The following is a 17,305-nucleotide window of genomic DNA, read 5'->3' as shown; positions in this document are numbered from 1 at the left end:
CCATCCTCTAAGCCTACAGCACCCAGTATTCCCAGGTGGTCTCCCATCCAAGTACTAACTAGGCCTGATCCTCCTTAGCTTCCGAGATCAGATGAGATCCGGCACGTTCAGGATAGTATGGCCATAGGCATCATCACCACAAGGTAAGGTAAAGAATATTAAGAATACAGAGGTTTATATAAAACTTTCACAGTCATTATAATGCCTAGTCCCAGGGCTTCAGTTTAGGCTGCAATTCTGTGCACATTTAACTGTAAGTAAGCCCCAACAAACACAATATGACTTATTTCTGAGGAAATATGCATGGGATTACACTGTCAATTAACGTGTATGTTAGTTAATACTGGAAGTTAAAAATAAACCAAACATGGCACACTATTTTTATGATTCCGCAATAGTATTATGGCAAAACTCCTTATCAACAATAAAAATACAAGAAGCAGGTATCGGGGTAAGGCTATGGTGAAGTTCTATTGATCACACCTTTCTGCCTTACATTGTTCATTGTTTCTAACCTTGTATATAACTCTTAATAAATCTTGATTGATTCAGCACAGGTTTTTTTAAAAGCATTGGAAAGAGTTAGCAAACTAACATTGAACTAAGGGGGAGGAAACAGAATTTTTTTTTAAAAGAGAATAAATTAAGAATCCTAATCTCCCAAATCATGGGGAAACAATTGAGTGTAGTCCCTTCTGTACTTTTCAGGTCTGAATTTAATTGTTACATTTTCTTTTTATGATTGAATGAGCAATAGATCCAGAGATCCATGATGGAATTCTATTTTTGCCCTTCCGTAAGGAAAGTGTATCTAGGGAAACCTGAAGGAGGAAGATCCTTAACCAAAGATTACAGGAAGAACTTAGTAAATAGTCAACTCCCATTCTAGATCGTCATTCAGAGGCCAATAACGTTTTCACCGGGAGACTGTTTCCTCTTTGTGAACAGCACATGCTATAGGAACATTCTAGAATAATTGCCATTTTTGAAGAAACAGTCTTAAGGTAGGAAGATTCATAAAATAAAAGTAATTGCATTGGATGAATGTTCTCCAAGAGAACTGGTGAAATAAAAATTCCGGTTACCCTTGTCTAGGAATAGGCATGGAGGGTGTGTGGAGACAGCCACAGTGTAACATTTTCACATGGGAAAGTGAATAATGTTCACAACGATGGGGTAGTAGCACCGTGGTGGTGGCTTCAACAAATTCTCAGAGGATAAAGCGATTCATGGCTACTCCCCTTCAAGAGCAGAGGCAGTATGCCTCTGAATACCAGTGGCTGGAACAACAGTGGGAGAGGGGCAAGGCCCTTGTCGATTTCCCATAGGCATCTGTTGGGCACTGTGGGAAACAGGATGCTGAAGCAGAGAAGCCTTTTGTCTGATCCAACAGAACTCCAGCTCCCAGCAGTCTCAGCCAGCATGGCCAATGGTCAGGGATTATATGTTTCTATGAGGCTCATGAGTCTTGGAAGTGGTGGTGCATTTTGCATAGGACAAGCTTACTCTTGTCCTATACCAGCCTTTCCCAACTAGTGGGCCACCAGATGTTGTTGGACCACAATTTCCATCTTTCCTGACAATTGGCAATGCTGCCTGAGGCTGATGGGAGTTGTGGTCCAAAAACATCTGGTGGCCCACTAGTTGGGAAAGGCTGTCCTATACACTCTTTAAGAAACATGGTACCAGTGGTAGAATACCAACCGCTATAGCAATGATGTTGGGTTCCATGATCCTAAAGCTCCTTCAGAATAGCACTGATCATGTTAAATATATATAACAAAAAGGGTGCTCAAATAATCTGCATACCTTCTTTTCGACAGCCTAATGTGACAGTTTTCAAAATGTTCTATGCTCAAGGAAGCTTTTCTACATCACGTTATCTACTAGGAATCCTTTGCACATTTCTCCCAGAATTCCTGCAGAGGAGTACATAGAGTGTTCCAGAATGCACAGTTGGTTCATGTGGAGTGTTTGGCAAGGCTTCATGAGCTCACATGAACTGGAATGCCTCAAAGAACACACCAACACATACATAGCTGCATGCGGCAGGAAAAGCTGCAAGCTGCAATCCAGGAAAGTTCATATGCCATTCCAATTTTTTTTACTGAGGAACCTCTGATGAGCTTCCAAGAAAGCCTAAGGTTCACACAACACAGTTTGAAACTGCTGACTCAATAGGTTATCCTATTGCTGCTTATATATTAACAACAAACAGATATTTTCAGCGCTGATTTTAAATGAAAAGCATAATTAAGCAAAGACAAGCATGCTTTAAAATTGTACACTCATTTTTTAAATCTGTATTTGTTATGTTGTGTATATATTTGTTATTATTTTTCTGAAATCCATAAACAACTTTTAAAAAAATCACATGTATGTATCTCTATAAAGTTTGCTTAATCAGACAGGTGCTGAAGATAACATTTAATAATGTGTAAGACTGGGTAAGTTCCCTCAAGCTACCTACTTCACTCTGCTATTAATATCATTGCAACTTATGATGCAACAAACTCCCTCCCTTTTCCGAGAACAGTGCAGGCAGCCCGTCTGATAAGTCACAAGCAGCAGCTGGCTGCCCTTTATAAAAGTTGCTGAAGCTTTGCATACTTCCTCAGTGGGCTAGCTTCTCAGAAAAGATGAAGCTCATTTACATGATTTTGCTTAAGACAGCTGTGTTGCTTTTTACAAATGCCTCTACAGTGATGGATGATAGTACAGAGAGCATCAGAGAAGAAAAACTGATTGATTCTTGTCCTATAAAGCTCAAAACCAATCGGCAATGTGATGGAGAGGAATGCCCATATCAGATAAGCTTGCCTCCAATGACTATCCAGCTACCCAAGCAGTTCCAACTGATTGAGAAAACTCTCAGAGAAGTGCAGAACCTCAAGGAAGTTGTAAACAAGATGAAGACCTGCCAAGACTGCAAGCTACAGGCAGATGACAATCTAGAAAAAGACAGCAATGAATTCCTGCCACCTGGCACAAATGGTCCAACCGATGATAGCAAAATACAAGATAACAAAGTTAAAGAATTGCAGAACAAAGTATCCAGGCTGTCAGCCAGTCTAAAGAATGCAGAGAACCATATAAATTCTTTACAAGGTCAACTGGAGCAGATAAAGCTCATAAACATGGGCAATGTGGAAAGCTACGTTGACAGAAAAATAGCCAACCTGACAATTGCTGTGAACAGTCTCGATCACAAATGCGTTTCAAGCCCTGCCTTACAACCAAATTCAGGTAGGTCAGCTTTTACTATTTTACTGAAAGTATCGGAAAAGCACTGTATTAGGTACAGTTAACCATATTACAGGCAAGTTTTGCTACCTTCAGAAAATAAAAATATACCAGGAGTTAACTGATCCACATGACTTTAGAACTAAGGATCTTTGGATACTGGGGGGAAATCAGTAGATAACTAGGATTCCATGCATTTATAGAGAAATGGGAACAACACAAATATCAGCATCTCTCTTTTGGCCAAGAAGCCATTAGCTCAGCTGAGAGGGAAGCTATTGAAATGGATGAGAAACTAGCATCACTGAACTTAGTTTGGGGCTTTCTTCTGAAGCTAACAAGACTTTGAACACTCCCACCACAACTCTCTCCCAATTTTTGTAGGCATTTGAAGCAACAGTTAGCGACAGACAGATTCATAAGTTTCTTTTCTGAGTACAAGAAGAAAGCTTATGGGAAGCAGACGGTATATCTGAGTATTTCATATATGTAACTGGTGGGGATGCACATGACTGTCCACACTGCAATGTTCATCTACACCTCACTGGATTGGTTGGCGGCATCATTTGATCCACATGGGTATCTGGCAGTACCAGTTGTTTGCTAGTGCATAGACCTGAACTGAAGCCAGAATGCTTAAGGACTTGGCCTGTCAAAGTACCAAAAAAGTAGAATGTAAAAAGGCATGCTCCATTTTTACACTTAGGTAGCTGTCCAAACTCAGTAAAGCTTGCCCTGATGAAATAATGACACCCTTATACATCTATCATTTCAGTTCAGAAAGAAGGGATTAAAGATGTACAGGAGTAAAAGAGTAATGGTTATATCTACTTTTTTATGAATTCCAACCATTTACATGGGAGTATGGACATCCAAACAATGTTTTGTCTACATTTTGTCACTGCTGTGTGTTTAGTTTTCTTCAAACCACTTCATAATGGAAATATTAACTGCCTCTGTTTTATATTGGTGTGATTAAAGCTCAGAGCCACCTAAACTTTAATAACAAAAACTAAGAAAGAAACTAAAAAATCCTTCTTGGAACATTATTTTAATTAAAACTAGAAAATGTTCTAATTTGAACTAGATGGAATTTGAACTAGAAAATGCTAATAAATAACTTGTCATGTTATATACATTTGGGAATACAGAGAAAGGTGTAGACTTATAGATGGATGACACAAAGGATTATATTTTACAGCTCCACATGTGTGAATCTCTAAGCATCATTAATACATCCCAAATGGATGGCATGTAATATACCAAGAGTGCAATCTTGGCAAAATTTCATATATAAACAACGTTACATGAAATATCATTTTGGCTATTATCTCCCTCAAATCATCTACTTTTAGTGGTTGCACTTAAAAGATCATTATTCTGTCACAATAACAAAAAATAATTTTGTAAGCGATGGCTCTTGCCAGAAAAAGATTATCAGTCGTTTTCACGGATCTTTTTAAAGGATGTTTAATAGCTACAATATTATGTGTTCTAAATAGATTAGAATAAAGCAGCAACTCTGATATACATGGAAATTTCTGAAAATTACCTAACAGGAGAATACTCCTCAGAACAGATTTGGGGCATGGGGGGCACACAGGGAGAGCAGAGGGAAAGGAAGTCGGGGTGCGTAGACAGATGTTCTTACACTAACAGGAAAACATTTTTGGATGCAGTCCAGTGTTCCCAGTGGGTCACCCATATTCACTACTGAATCTGCTATTATCCTTCCTTGCACCCACAATAGGTGGGCCTGGATTATGAGTTCATGTGAAAGTAATCAGTGATATAATTCACTGCATTATAATATTCAGCATAATTAAAACCTTTAACTACCTGACATACAAGCTTCCCATTTCTAGTCTAATTGCCTTGGGAAAGCAATTAAACAGCATATGTATTAGACAGTACAATGAATTACATGATGCTGTATCTATTAGATGTAACAGAATTGTATATTAGACACTTTCATAAAATAAAAGAGCTGTTGAGAGGATCTGTGCATCTCTCAAACCTGAGCCCACCCCTTCCCAACTATGAAATGCTGCATCAGTGCCAAAAAATCAGTGCTTGTGCCTGTTTATCAGAACTTCAAACCCTCCCAATAGCATCCTTTTTCTCCCTGCTTCCCTCCAAATATAAAGTTTTTAATTTACCATGAGAATCATAAAAACTCAAAAACAATCTATTTCCTTGTTCCCAATGATATTAGTTGAATGTTGCTATGATAATCCTGATGTAGAAAAAATAATCTAAGAATATTTGCAAAGCTTCTAATGCTGCTATTTCAACTAGCCAAGGAAATAAAATGGGTTTCTAATCTTCAGGAAACACCTGGAAGACTTTTTTGTATACAATAAACTGTCATATTCCTGCTTAGTATACTGTCCAAATTAATTCCACTCTAAAATCCAGAGGTTATATAATATTACTTTTACAGGAAACCACTGTCAAACAATGTATTTCAGAGTGGCAGAGTGTCAATTGTACATGATAACTTGTGAAAATTAGGTAAAAACAATAGGCAAGTATAGCTCTTTTGGCCAATCTTTCAGAAAATAAAATTGTCCTGCTTTCTTGGAAGCGTAAGCGTAAAAGGACAGCAGTTAATGCAAAAGTTAACAAATGTCAAGTGGAGACTTGACATTTGAACCTGGTCAAATTGACAGCTGACTTACGCTAACTGTGATTCAAAAATCTCATGGATACTACTATGGCAGTTCTACACAAAGGAATCAATATAAATGTTTGGTGGAAAAATCAAAAGTTGTTACACAAAGAAATACTATAAAAATGCCTCTGAGGGTCTTTTATGCATATTTTAATGGCTCTAAGATATTTTATTAAATAGAATAAGTAATGGCGTTTTTTCTGGTTGGAGTCCGCCTATTGGTGCCACCTTTTCACCTGGACAGGCTGGGTGCCACCACCCTAGTGAATCCATAAGGATCAAAGGTGTATTTGATATGTGACAGTAGGTCTTTGTGGGAACAAACAACAACAACAACCAAGCACATTTTGGGGAACAGTAGAAGACACAACATACCTTTGCCAAGAAGAAGTTACTATCCCCAGTCGTCCCTCCCCCAAAAAGAGAAGGTGCAGGCAGCAATTTACCTCTATAGAAAGCAGCCATGAAGTTGCAAAAGTTTTCAAGAGCCATCAAATTCAGCTTTCTGCTGTTACAGCCCCAACAGGTGCTTACCCAATTTTCTTCCAGGGCCATTTCGCACATTACTGATTTCTTTTACTGCAGTGCCTTCCAGAAACACAGAAAACAGCAGTTCTGCAACTTGTTTCATTTGTTCTGCACCCTAACCCATAATACAAATCACAAAGCTGACTAAAAAATGTACATTGTATTATGGATTCAGATTGCTTTCTTTTATATTGTTATATGTTAAAAATTGGTTGTGAATTGTGATTAATACTGCCATCTTTCCCAACCCCCTCTCTGTCCAGTTATACAGCTTCCACAGGGAGACTGTTCCAATTACTTTGCAGCTGGCGCACGGCATGATGGAATCTACAAAATTACCCCTGACCCCCAAAATGAGAGCTTCGATGTTTACTGTGACATGGAATCTATGGGAGGTGGCTGGACAGTGTTCCAAACACGCCAGGATGGCAGCACTAACTTCAACAGAACATGGAATGAATACAAGAATGGCTTTGGAAACCTCAGTAGGGAGTTCTGGCTAGGGAATGACAAAATTAACCTTCTGACCAAAAGCAAGGTGATGGAGTTGAGGATTGAACTTGAGGATTTCAACGGAGTCAGAAAATTTGCAAAATATGGGCAATTTTACGTGGCCAATGAACGTCTCAAATACCGCTTAAGTATTGGCAGCTACAGCGGTACAGCTGGGGATGCTCTGAACAAAAAACGTCACAACCATGACCAAAGGTTCTTTACTACCCCCGATATAGACAACGACAGGTATATATTAGGGAATTGTGGAGCGTACTACAGCTCTGGATGGTGGTTTGATGCATGTTTTGCTGCTAACCTAAATGGCAAATATTATCACAAAAAATACCAAGGTATTCACAATGGGATTTACTGGGACTCTTGGCCTGGAGTTTCTGATAATTTAATTGGTTACAGACAATCTTTTAAAAAGGTTAAAATGATGATGAGACCCAAAGGCTTTGTGCAATGAATTAGTAATTCCCCAGTACTGACACCTTCCCCCAGTACTTGAGTCCAATTTAAAATACTCTACTAAATCTCATGTCTATCTTTTCCTTGAAAAAACTTCTCTTCCAAAAGTACACTGATGTCTCTTTCTGGATAAATTCTAAATATGCAGGGAACAATTCAAATTTTTGTAGTAAACAATGTGTTAGCCTGATCCATTAACTTCTGTCAGGTCAGAACTTGGGTTTAGGCTTATTTTGCTAAGTTGACTTCAAAGACATTCTACTTTTGCAGGATCATAAACAGTTTCTGTGCCTCCTACAGGCCAAAAACAGGTTTGTAGAGTTGAAGAGCAACAGACAATTTCAGTCCCTTATATGTACTGTTCCCTCATCAGATTCCAGAAATATATCCACAGGATTGTCAACCTGCTTCAAAACCAATGAGCCAAAACTGCCTTGAATTCAATTACTGCAGACGACTGATTGGGCTTAATCTGGTTATTACACATTTTTTCTATATGTATAAAAGAGGTGATATTTTGTAGATAGTTAATTATTCATTGCCACTGACAACTATCTGTTTTCTTTATCACAAACAGTGTCAGAACAAAAATACAATATTCTAATCTAAAGGGTACTAAATGTGTTAAGAAACATTTCTAACGTACTTGCTATTTTTATATGTGAAATTGAACTTTTTTATACTTAATCTCTAAAAAATGTTAATGAACATAATATGCTGGATCATTTATGCGCAACTAATTTTGTTTGGATTCAGCCCATTATTTTCAGCCCCCGTAGAAAATGCTGCCTGTACTCAATAGATTAATAACTGAAACAAAAACATGAAAATACTTCAAGGGTACAGAGGGAACACTGAGTCTTATAATACAATCTTGTGGTCCACTTATGCTATCAGCCACTACATCAGAGCAACATCTGGTGTAGCATGGCCATAGTCCTATGCACTCCTATCAGCAAGGCTGACAGCATATGAATAGCTATAGAAACAAGAGACAACATAGCAACATCAACAGACACACCTACAACATCTCTAGCAACTATGCTAGCACACACGTATTACAACACACTGTGTACACCACTGTTATTCCCACATTAGCAATGCATGGAAGGCTTTTATCAATATGTGGTGATGACACCAATGTCACCCATCCGAGTCCATATCTTCTTCCACACATAAGACACAAGCAAAATTGTCAGGAAGAGTCCACAGTGTTTCCTTGTTAGTTACCTCCATTGCCCAGTGGGTAGGTAGGGCCCTTCTAGGATTTGAACCCCCTGACAATCTAAAATTGTAAAGGGCAGCAGCCACCTGCAAACAACCCTCGTGCCTGGTAAAACAGATGATAGCTTCTGCTGGTAGCACAAAGGGGCTACACCAGCATCTCCTTGGGTCTGCCAAGGACACAGAGGAGTGATCCTATCTGAGCCCAGAAGATGCAACTTGGGGATAGGATAGGATTGCATTATTTGTCAGAGATCAGGCGACCACTAGAGCTACGAAGGTGCCCAACCAATTCAAGGGTTGCTATAAACTGCAGATTAGAACCTAAAAGATGGGTCTTCCCGTTTGATATTTTTGTACTTCTAAGCATTTCTTCCACCCTCTCATATGGGTGAAGATTAAGATTGGCAGGAATAAGTCACATGATGTGGACAGATATCCAATTGAATTTTATTATTTTTACCTTTTTGTCCATGGACACAAAGCAACTAACAAGATTAAAAACAAACAATAAGATATGAGAACATCACTGATGTGATGGGGAAGCCTTAAGTCATAGAACCTGTGCAGTTTCTGACTACTGCCTCATGGATCAAGATTGCAAATTTTCACACTGTAGTTTGAGAGTCCTCCTTCTTTTGATGTTGAGACCCCACTGCTCTCCTGCTCTGGAGAACACTTCATCCACTATGCCACAACTACTCATTTTGAAATGTTGTGGGGAAAGGTGACGTTTGCCATATGTTTTATTCCTGGTATTTTGTTGTTGTTGTTAAAGAAATTAGGCAATTTTGATCTAAGTGATCTGGCTTCTTCAGTAGGGATTTCCAAAGATGAAGGCCAATATATGTGTATGTGTATATATCTGTTTATGCACTTTTATTTTCTTCATAGAAAATCACTAGAATGAATTTATAGCACAGGTCTACCTACAGTGCCATATAAGTGCGAACAGTAAAGAGAGAAATTATACACTGAGAATGTAAGATTAATATTAAAAGCACCAACATGTTCTTCAAATACCCAAATATATTTAGAATTTTCATTGCATATTGTTGCCAGTGACCAAAAGTATAATGATGTACAGGTATATATGTATTTTAAATGGCATTTGCTAGATGCAATTATGCTTTATTGTGCCATGCAATTTGAGGATTTTCCCCACTGTTAATGTTTTTTAACTGGGGAGGGAAACAAATTCTAATATTGAGAAATTGTATAAACTGTGCTTCAGAATTTTTTCTGATGTCACACATCATTATTGGAGATCACTTCTAGTTAGTATTCTAAATAAGAAAATCCTTAAGTTATACAGTTGAATCCAGCATGTCCATTCTGTAAATGGAAGGGCTCCTTCTGTTCACTAAAGGGAGGAGAGTCAATTTTACCAATTCCTGCTTCCCCTAGCAGCTCCTCAGGCCCACCTCTCACACTATTACAGAGGGTCCCCCATCTGACTGAAGTAGTTTTACTGAGAGCTGGAGAGGGAAGGGGAGAAATTGTCAAAACCTAATTCCCTTTACCTCCAAGGGAGCATCCTGTGAGTGGTGTTCCAACTCTGGATTCAACCCAAAATGTAGAATTGAACGTAATCATTTGCTATAATGTGCACTAAAAGACTTCCTCCAAATCATGCTGAAGTTGATGGAAGATAAGTATCTACTGTAACTTGGATTGTTTTCTGCTACTGCACTTGCATATATACAGTGCTTAAACATCTACTGGCTACCTATTTGTTTCTGGGCCCAGTACTAATTGCTGTTTTTTTACCACTCAAATGGTCTGGGATGAAGGTATGTGAAGAACAGCTTGTTGGAGAATAGCTTGTGTGTGTGTAAAGTTCCTTGGTTGAGGCCCTGCTCCCAATGTTCCCTTTGAGATGTGGTGGGTGGCTTCTGGGGACCCTTCTTTTTATGTGGTGGCACCTAGACTTACTACACCCTTCCCAAGCACATTCATTGGATGCCTACATTGCTATCTTTTAGGCAACAATTAAAACGTTTGTTATTCACCCAAATGTCTGGCAGTGACTGATTTGTGATCATTATATCCACAATTCATTTGCTCATTTATTAGTTACTTCTGTTTTATTGTTACATGCTGGGGTGGGGAACATTTTAAGCCACATTCCTCATGGGGGACTGTGTTGATCCTCCATTAGTGTATATATGGTAAGTGCTGTTTGTCTAGGAGATACAGGGTAAGTGGAATGAAAGAGGAAGGGGGAGTGAATGTGCAGTAGAATGCTGTATGATTGGCTGAATGTTTAAAATGGCTGAGAGTATAAATGGAAGGTGGACAGTTGAATCTGGGGAGTTGAATCTGAGTGGACGGTGGATGTGAGGTGGACGTGTGGGGTTTTTCTGAGAGTTGTTTGAGAAGTGTTTGGTGGTGTTTGTCAGGAGAGGGAAAGAGAAGGAGGGAGGTGGAGTTCGGAATAGTAATAGATGAAACCATAAGCTTATGCGCCTTTATAAAGTAATCTTGTTATCTTGTTATCCTTGTTATCTGTGTTATTTAATAAATACTTAATTTGGTTTACCAAAGGCCTGATCCTTGGCTGGGGTTTCACAGACCAGAAGGGAGGGTGAGGTAAATAACCAAGGCTGAAGGGAAACAGTAGCAAATGGTGGCAGCGGGTGAAGGGAAGAATTAATACCACAAGTATTCAGAGCAAACCAGAATTATAAGCAGTCTAACCTAATTGAGGGAGACTCAGGCAGAGTCTCTGGGGATACTGGTTATAGGACGTGGCTGGTGGTGCTGCCTAGCAGGGGGATCTGTTGAGATCTGTGCTAGAGCGGGGAGAGAAACTATAAAAAAGGACAGTCCGGACTGGTGGAGTCCCTGGTGGTGCCTAGTGACAGGCAGTAGCCACGAGCAGGTAGGAACCTGACAGGGAGAGCCAGGGAAGGGCGTCACACGTGGTGGCTGTAGCGGTGGGATACGAACCAAAGAGAGTCCCAAACACAGGTGTTGGCTGTAGCAGTAAGATATGAATACTGGAGAATCCCTAACAGTGGTGTGGCAAACAGAAATAACAAAACAAGATTACTTGTGAGAGTGACTGGCAAAGAGTGTGTGGCAAAGAGTGAGTGAACTCAAACACCATGGCTGAATATATAAAAATGAAAAGAGAGGAGCTGGTGGAGAAGTGCATAACATTCAATTTACCTCACGAGGGTAAAGGGGTAGATGAATTGAGGGTAGCACTAATAGGATTTGCAACTGCCCAGCAAAAACAACCTGTCAGAGAAGAGACCCCAGAAGGATACTCAACCAATCCCGCTTATATAGAGTATTTGAGAGAGAAGTTAAGATGGGAGGTCGAGAAAAAAGACAAGCAGAGGGAGTTGGAAACTGAGAAGTTGAGGATGGAAACTGAGAGATTGAGGATGGAAGCTGATGGGAAAGACAAGCAGAGGGAGTTGGAAATTGAGAGATTGAGGATGGAAACTGAGAGAATGAGAGTGGATGCGGAGATACAAGGGGAAAGATTAAAATTGGATAGAGAGAAATTTCACTCTGAGGAGACAAGGAAAGACAGAGATGGAGCAAAAATAAAAATTACTCCAAAGGACTTTGCTGTCTATGAGCCTGGACAAGATCCTCAAATTTATCTCACAACCTTTGAAAAGGCAGCTCAGTTGTGGGGGCTACCTGAAGATAAATACATGCAGTATTTATCAAATCTGATCAAAGGGGAATTGGCAGAGGTATACCAATATTTCCCCTCAGACAGGCCCGTCACCTATGCTGAGTTTAAAGAGGCAGTCTACAAAAGATTCAGACTGGGGCCTGATTATTTTAGAAAGCTTTTCAGAAACTGCCAGATACAGACAGGGAGGTCTTTCGTGGGCAAAACTGATGGACATATTTGGGAAATGGCTGACAAGTGCAAAAGCTCAGTCTGTGGAGGAGGTGAAAAACCTCATGATACTGGATCAATTATACCATCAGTTGCCACCAGAAATAAGGCTCCTTGTCAAAGACCGTTCCCCTACATCGGTGCAGGAGGCCGCAGAGATGGCGGATCACTTTGCCTCCAATAGAACTGGCTGGGTGGGGAAAACATCAAGAGAGTTTAAACCCAGACCATATAATGCTGGCAGAAGGGATGTGGTACCACAGCGAGTGAGTCCTCTAGTAAAATCTGAAGGGCACAGGACATCCCAGAGTGGATCTGTGTACCCTAAAAGTGAGGAGAAATTATGCTACAAATGTGGTAGACCGGGGCACCTACGTTTTCAATGTGAGGTTGCCAACCCCATTAGTAATCCTGCTCAGACAAGGGCAGTGAAAACAGAGCCCAAGGCTTTAGAAACAGCGAAAAAGGTTCAGTTCTGTCAGATAAACTGGACAGAAGTAACAGACTTGGATTCGAGTCTAAGAGAGGAAGTGTGTGTTCAAGGGGCAAATTATTGGGCATTGCTTGATACTGGTGCCGCTCAGACATTACTGAGGCCAGATTTAATAAAATCTGAGGAAATATTACCTCAGGAAACTGTGACTATCCAAGGAGCGAGGGGACAACCAGAAAGCTTGCCTATGGCCCTAGTGAAAATGGAGTGGAGATGAAAAGGGGGAGAATATAAAGTCGGTATTAATGCCCGACAACAAGAACCAGTGATACTGGGAAGAGATGTTATGGGGGCACAAGGAAAAATATATGTGGTGACCAGACAGCAGCTGGGCAAAGAACCAGAAGCCATGTTAACACAGGCTGAAAAGAACAGGGTGGAATCTGTTAGCCAGCCTCAGGTCACCATAGCAACCCCTAGCAGGCCTGCTGAAGGAGACAAACTGTATCAAGTGGTCTCTGATAATAAAGAAGCAGAGCAATTCAGGGAAGAGCTGCATAAAGATATAAGTTTGAACCAAATAAAGGAACAAGCCCTGACCCAACAGATTCCTTTCACTGACAAACTGAGGAATCAAGTTGTGTGTGAGAATGGGATTTTATATAGATTGTGGATGCCTGCTGAGAGAAAGGATGAATGTGAACCAGTGAAGCAATTGATAGTACCTAGCAAATACAGAACCAGATTGCTAGAGGTAGCCCACGATGTCCCATGTGCAGGACAACTGGGAATAAAAAAAACCAAGAGGAGATTGGCTGCACACTATTATTGGCCAAACATCTCCAAAAATGTAAAACAACATTGTCTATCTTGTGGTATATGCCAAAAGGTGGGAAAAAGTGGAGTAAAGACTAAGGCACCCTTAAAGCCCCTTCCTATAATTGGACAACCCTTTTATAGAGTGGGAATAGATTTGGTGGGCCCTTTTTCCAAACCCACAAAGCATGGCAAGAAATATCTATTGGTGGTGGTGGATTTTGCCACCAGGTACCCAGACGCGGAAGCATTAAGATCCGTAGAAGCCCCTGTAGTGGCAGAGGCTTTGTTAAAAATCTTTATGAGGCTGGGTTACCCTCATGAAGTGCTGACAGATCAAGGCAGTGTATTCATGGGAGACGTGATGCAATGTATGTGGAAGTGTTGTGGTTTAAAACATTCCATTGATACTGGAGATCATGCCCCAATCAGATCTGTTCCGTACCGTGTGAATGGGAAAGTTTTGAGTGAGATTAAAAAGGAGGTCGAAGATATGCTGGAACTAGGAGTGATCAGGGAATCCATCAGTCCCTGGGCCTCAAGTATTGTCCTGGTTCCGAAAAAAGATGGAACGACAAGATTTTGCATTGATTATCGGCTAATCAATAAAATTACTGTCCCAGATGCGTATCCTATGCCTAGGGTGGACGCAATGTTAGAGTTGTTGGGGGCAGCAACCATTATCTCTACGTTAGACCTCTGTAAAGGATTTTGGCAAATGGAACTAGACGAGCAATCCAGAGCCAAAACTGCCTTCAGTACACCAGATGGGTTATATGAGTTTGTGACCTTACCCATGGGACTAAGGAACTCACCAAGTTCGTTTCAGAGGCTAATTAATACTGTGTTGCGAGGCATGTCAGATTTTGCAGTGGCCTATATCGATGACGTGGCCATTTTTAGCAAGTCGGTGCCTGAGCATGTCCAACACCTGACCACAGTATTAGAGGCATTAAAGAAGGCAGGCCTCACAATAAAAGCGAAGAAATGCCAGTTTGGGTTGAAGGAGGTGGTCTATTTAGGACATAAGGTGGGGAGTGGGAAAATCACCCCCTTATGGAGCAAGGTGGAGGCAATACAAGCGTGGCCGATCCCCTTAACCAAAAAGCAAGTTAGGGCATTTCTAGGTATGGCTGGTTTTTATAGGAAGTTTGTGAAAAATTTTGGGGAAATCGCAACCCCCTTGCATGAGTTGACAAAGAAAAAGTGTTCTGAGCGTGTGGTATGGACGGATGAATGTCAGAAGGCTTTTGATCTGCTGAAGCAAGCCTTGTGCCAAGGACCCATATTAATAGCACCAGACTATGAGCAACCATTCATCGTGGCCACAGATGCGTCGGACCTCGCGCTAGGAGTCGTCTTGCTGCAGGAGAGAGAAGGCACCAGACATCCAGTGGCGTATCTGAGTCGCAAGCTGACGCCGAGGGAGAAAAACTATTCGTCGGTCCAAAAGGAGTGCCTAGCGGTCGTGTGGGGACTGAACAAGTTGCGCCCATACGTGTGAGGACAAAGATTTACGGTGACGACGGATCATCGGGCCTTGTTATGGTTGCAGACTATGAAAAACCATAACACTATGCTGCAGAGGTGGTCCTGGGCTCTACAGGACTATCAAGTGGACTTCCAGTTCATAAAAGGCAAGGACAATGTATTGGCCGATGGACTGTCAAGGCAGGTGGCTGGGACTGCAGTGACGTGACCAGACGGAGGAACAAAGAAAGACACTTTCCCCAGAGAGACTTGTTTTAATTGTTAACGCGGCGTATGAATCCTAGAGCAGGAATAATACTCTGCCGTTATTTTTAAGGGGGGGGGAAATGTGATGATCCTCTATTAGTGTATATATGGTAAGTGCTGTTTGTCTAGGAGATACAGGGTAAGTGGAATGAAAGAGGAGGGGGGAGTGAATGGGCAGTAGAATGCTGTATGATTGGCTGAATGTTTAAAATGGCTGAGAGTATAAATGGAAGGTGGACAGTTGAATCTGGGGAGTTGAATCTGAGTGGACGGTGGATGTGAGGTGGATGGTGGATGTGAGGTGGACGTGTGGGGGTTTTCTGAGAGTTGTTTGAGAAGTGTTTGGTGGTGTTTGTCAGGAGAGGGAAAGAGAAGGAGGGAGGTGGAGTTCGGAATAGTAATAGATGAAACCATAAGCTTATGTGCCTTTATAAAGTTATCTTGTTATCTTGTTATCCTTGTTATCTGTGTTATTTAATAAATACTTAATTTGGTTTACCAAAGGCCTGATCCTTGGCTGGGGTTTCACAGACCAGAAGGGAGGGTGAGGTAAATAACCAAGGCTGAAGGGAAACAGTAGCAAATGGTGGCAGCGGGTGAAGGGAAGAATTAATACCACAAGTATTCAGAGCAAACCAGAATTATAAGCAGTCTGAGTAAATCAAAGGGATTGGGACAGCTTGAGCGCACAGTCACAGAGGTAACCTAATTGAGGGAGACTCAGGCAGAGTCTCTGGGGATACTGGTTATAGGACGTGGCTGGTGGTGCTGCCTAGCAGGGGGATCTGTTGAGATCTGTGCTAGAGCGGGGAGAGAAACTATAAAAAAGGACAGTCCGGACTGGTGGAGTCCCTGGTGGTGCCTAGTGACAGGCAGTAGCCACGAGCAGGTAGGAACCTGACAGGGAGAGCCAGGGAAGGGCGTCACAGGGACCTTCCAAGTGCCACATGTCAGAGTTGGGTGGGGCAAAGGCAAGTGAATTGAGCAAGAGATATGATTTTTACCTTTGTACACAAAAGTCAGAAGTCTCTACAAAAAACCATATATATAACTCTCCATGCAGGCAAGCAAGAGGCATCATCATCATTCAGAGACACATCCCAGCCAAACAAAAGCACTCACAGAGGATGTGGAGCAGGGCTGGTGAGGGGTGTGGCCTGGGAAGGGGCGAACAGCCTTTCCCAACTAGTGGGCCACCAGATGTTGTTGGACCACAACTCCCATCAGCCTCAGCCAGCATTGCCAATGGTCAGGAAAGATGGGAATTGTGGTCCAACAACATCTGGTGGCCCACTAGTTGGGAAAGGCTGGCCTAGGATGAGTCCTAAGGGCGTGAAAGAGTCCCATTCAGCTGCTAGGCCTGAGGTGTCCCCCCCATTAAACTGTCTTTTTAACTGTTTGTGCCCTCCTCCGTGGTGGAAAGGCAGATGTAAATGTTAAAATGCATAAAATAAAATAGAATAAAAATAGACTAGATAGAATGGTTTTTGGTCCTAAAGTTCAATATTCTTCAAGAATATACAGAAAAATATAAATATATCAAAATTAAAAACCAAAACGATTATTTTGGGCAAATCCAGGTGTGTTTTGGCAAGGGAATGCCTCAGGATGCAGTCTGTTACTTTTTTTGCAGACGGCCCCCTCCTGGCGTCGCTCTGTCTCTACAGCCAACCAAGTTGCGCAATTACCAAGTGCCAAACACACATTTCCTGGTTGTCTTGGGAAAGAAGAAAGAGTCTCAAGAACCTGAGAGATGGAAGTTTACATACACAGGAGGGTAGACAGCCAATCTCAGGTACTTACTTTCTTATGATCA

General features: G+C 41.3%; 2 protein-coding genes and 1 non-coding gene across 3 annotated transcripts in view; 1 reads left to right on the top strand and 2 right to left on the bottom strand.

Annotated features, from left to right (window-relative positions):
* The window catches only part of CCDC146 (coiled-coil domain containing 146), a 112,260-nt gene that overhangs the window by 61,497 nt on the left and 33,458 nt on the right, over window positions 1–17,305 (bottom strand). The gene's annotated exons all lie outside the window — the stretch shown is intronic.
* Window positions 11–129, bottom strand: LOC133363441 (5S ribosomal RNA). Its single transcript, XR_009757675.1, has one exon. It is a non-coding gene; the product is annotated as a 5S ribosomal RNA (ribosomal RNA).
* FGL2 (fibrinogen like 2) lies at window positions 2,582–10,652 on the top strand. The gene is made up of 2 exons (XM_061582098.1): window positions 2,582–3,246; window positions 6,709–10,652. The coding sequence occupies exons 1-2, from the start codon at window positions 2,640–2,642 to the stop codon at window positions 7,407–7,409; spliced, it is 1,308 nt and encodes a 435-aa protein (XP_061438082.1). The 5' UTR covers window positions 2,582–2,639; the 3' UTR covers window positions 7,410–10,652.

This window comes from Rhineura floridana, chromosome 8 (assembly GCF_030035675.1).
Source record: "Rhineura floridana isolate rRhiFlo1 chromosome 8, rRhiFlo1.hap2, whole genome shotgun sequence".
In the NCBI taxonomy this organism is placed as follows: Eukaryota; Metazoa; Chordata; class Lepidosauria; order Squamata; family Rhineuridae; genus Rhineura; species Rhineura floridana.
The sequence above is the reverse complement of the archived record's forward strand: the minus strand, read 5'-3'. Positions and strand labels throughout refer to the sequence as shown.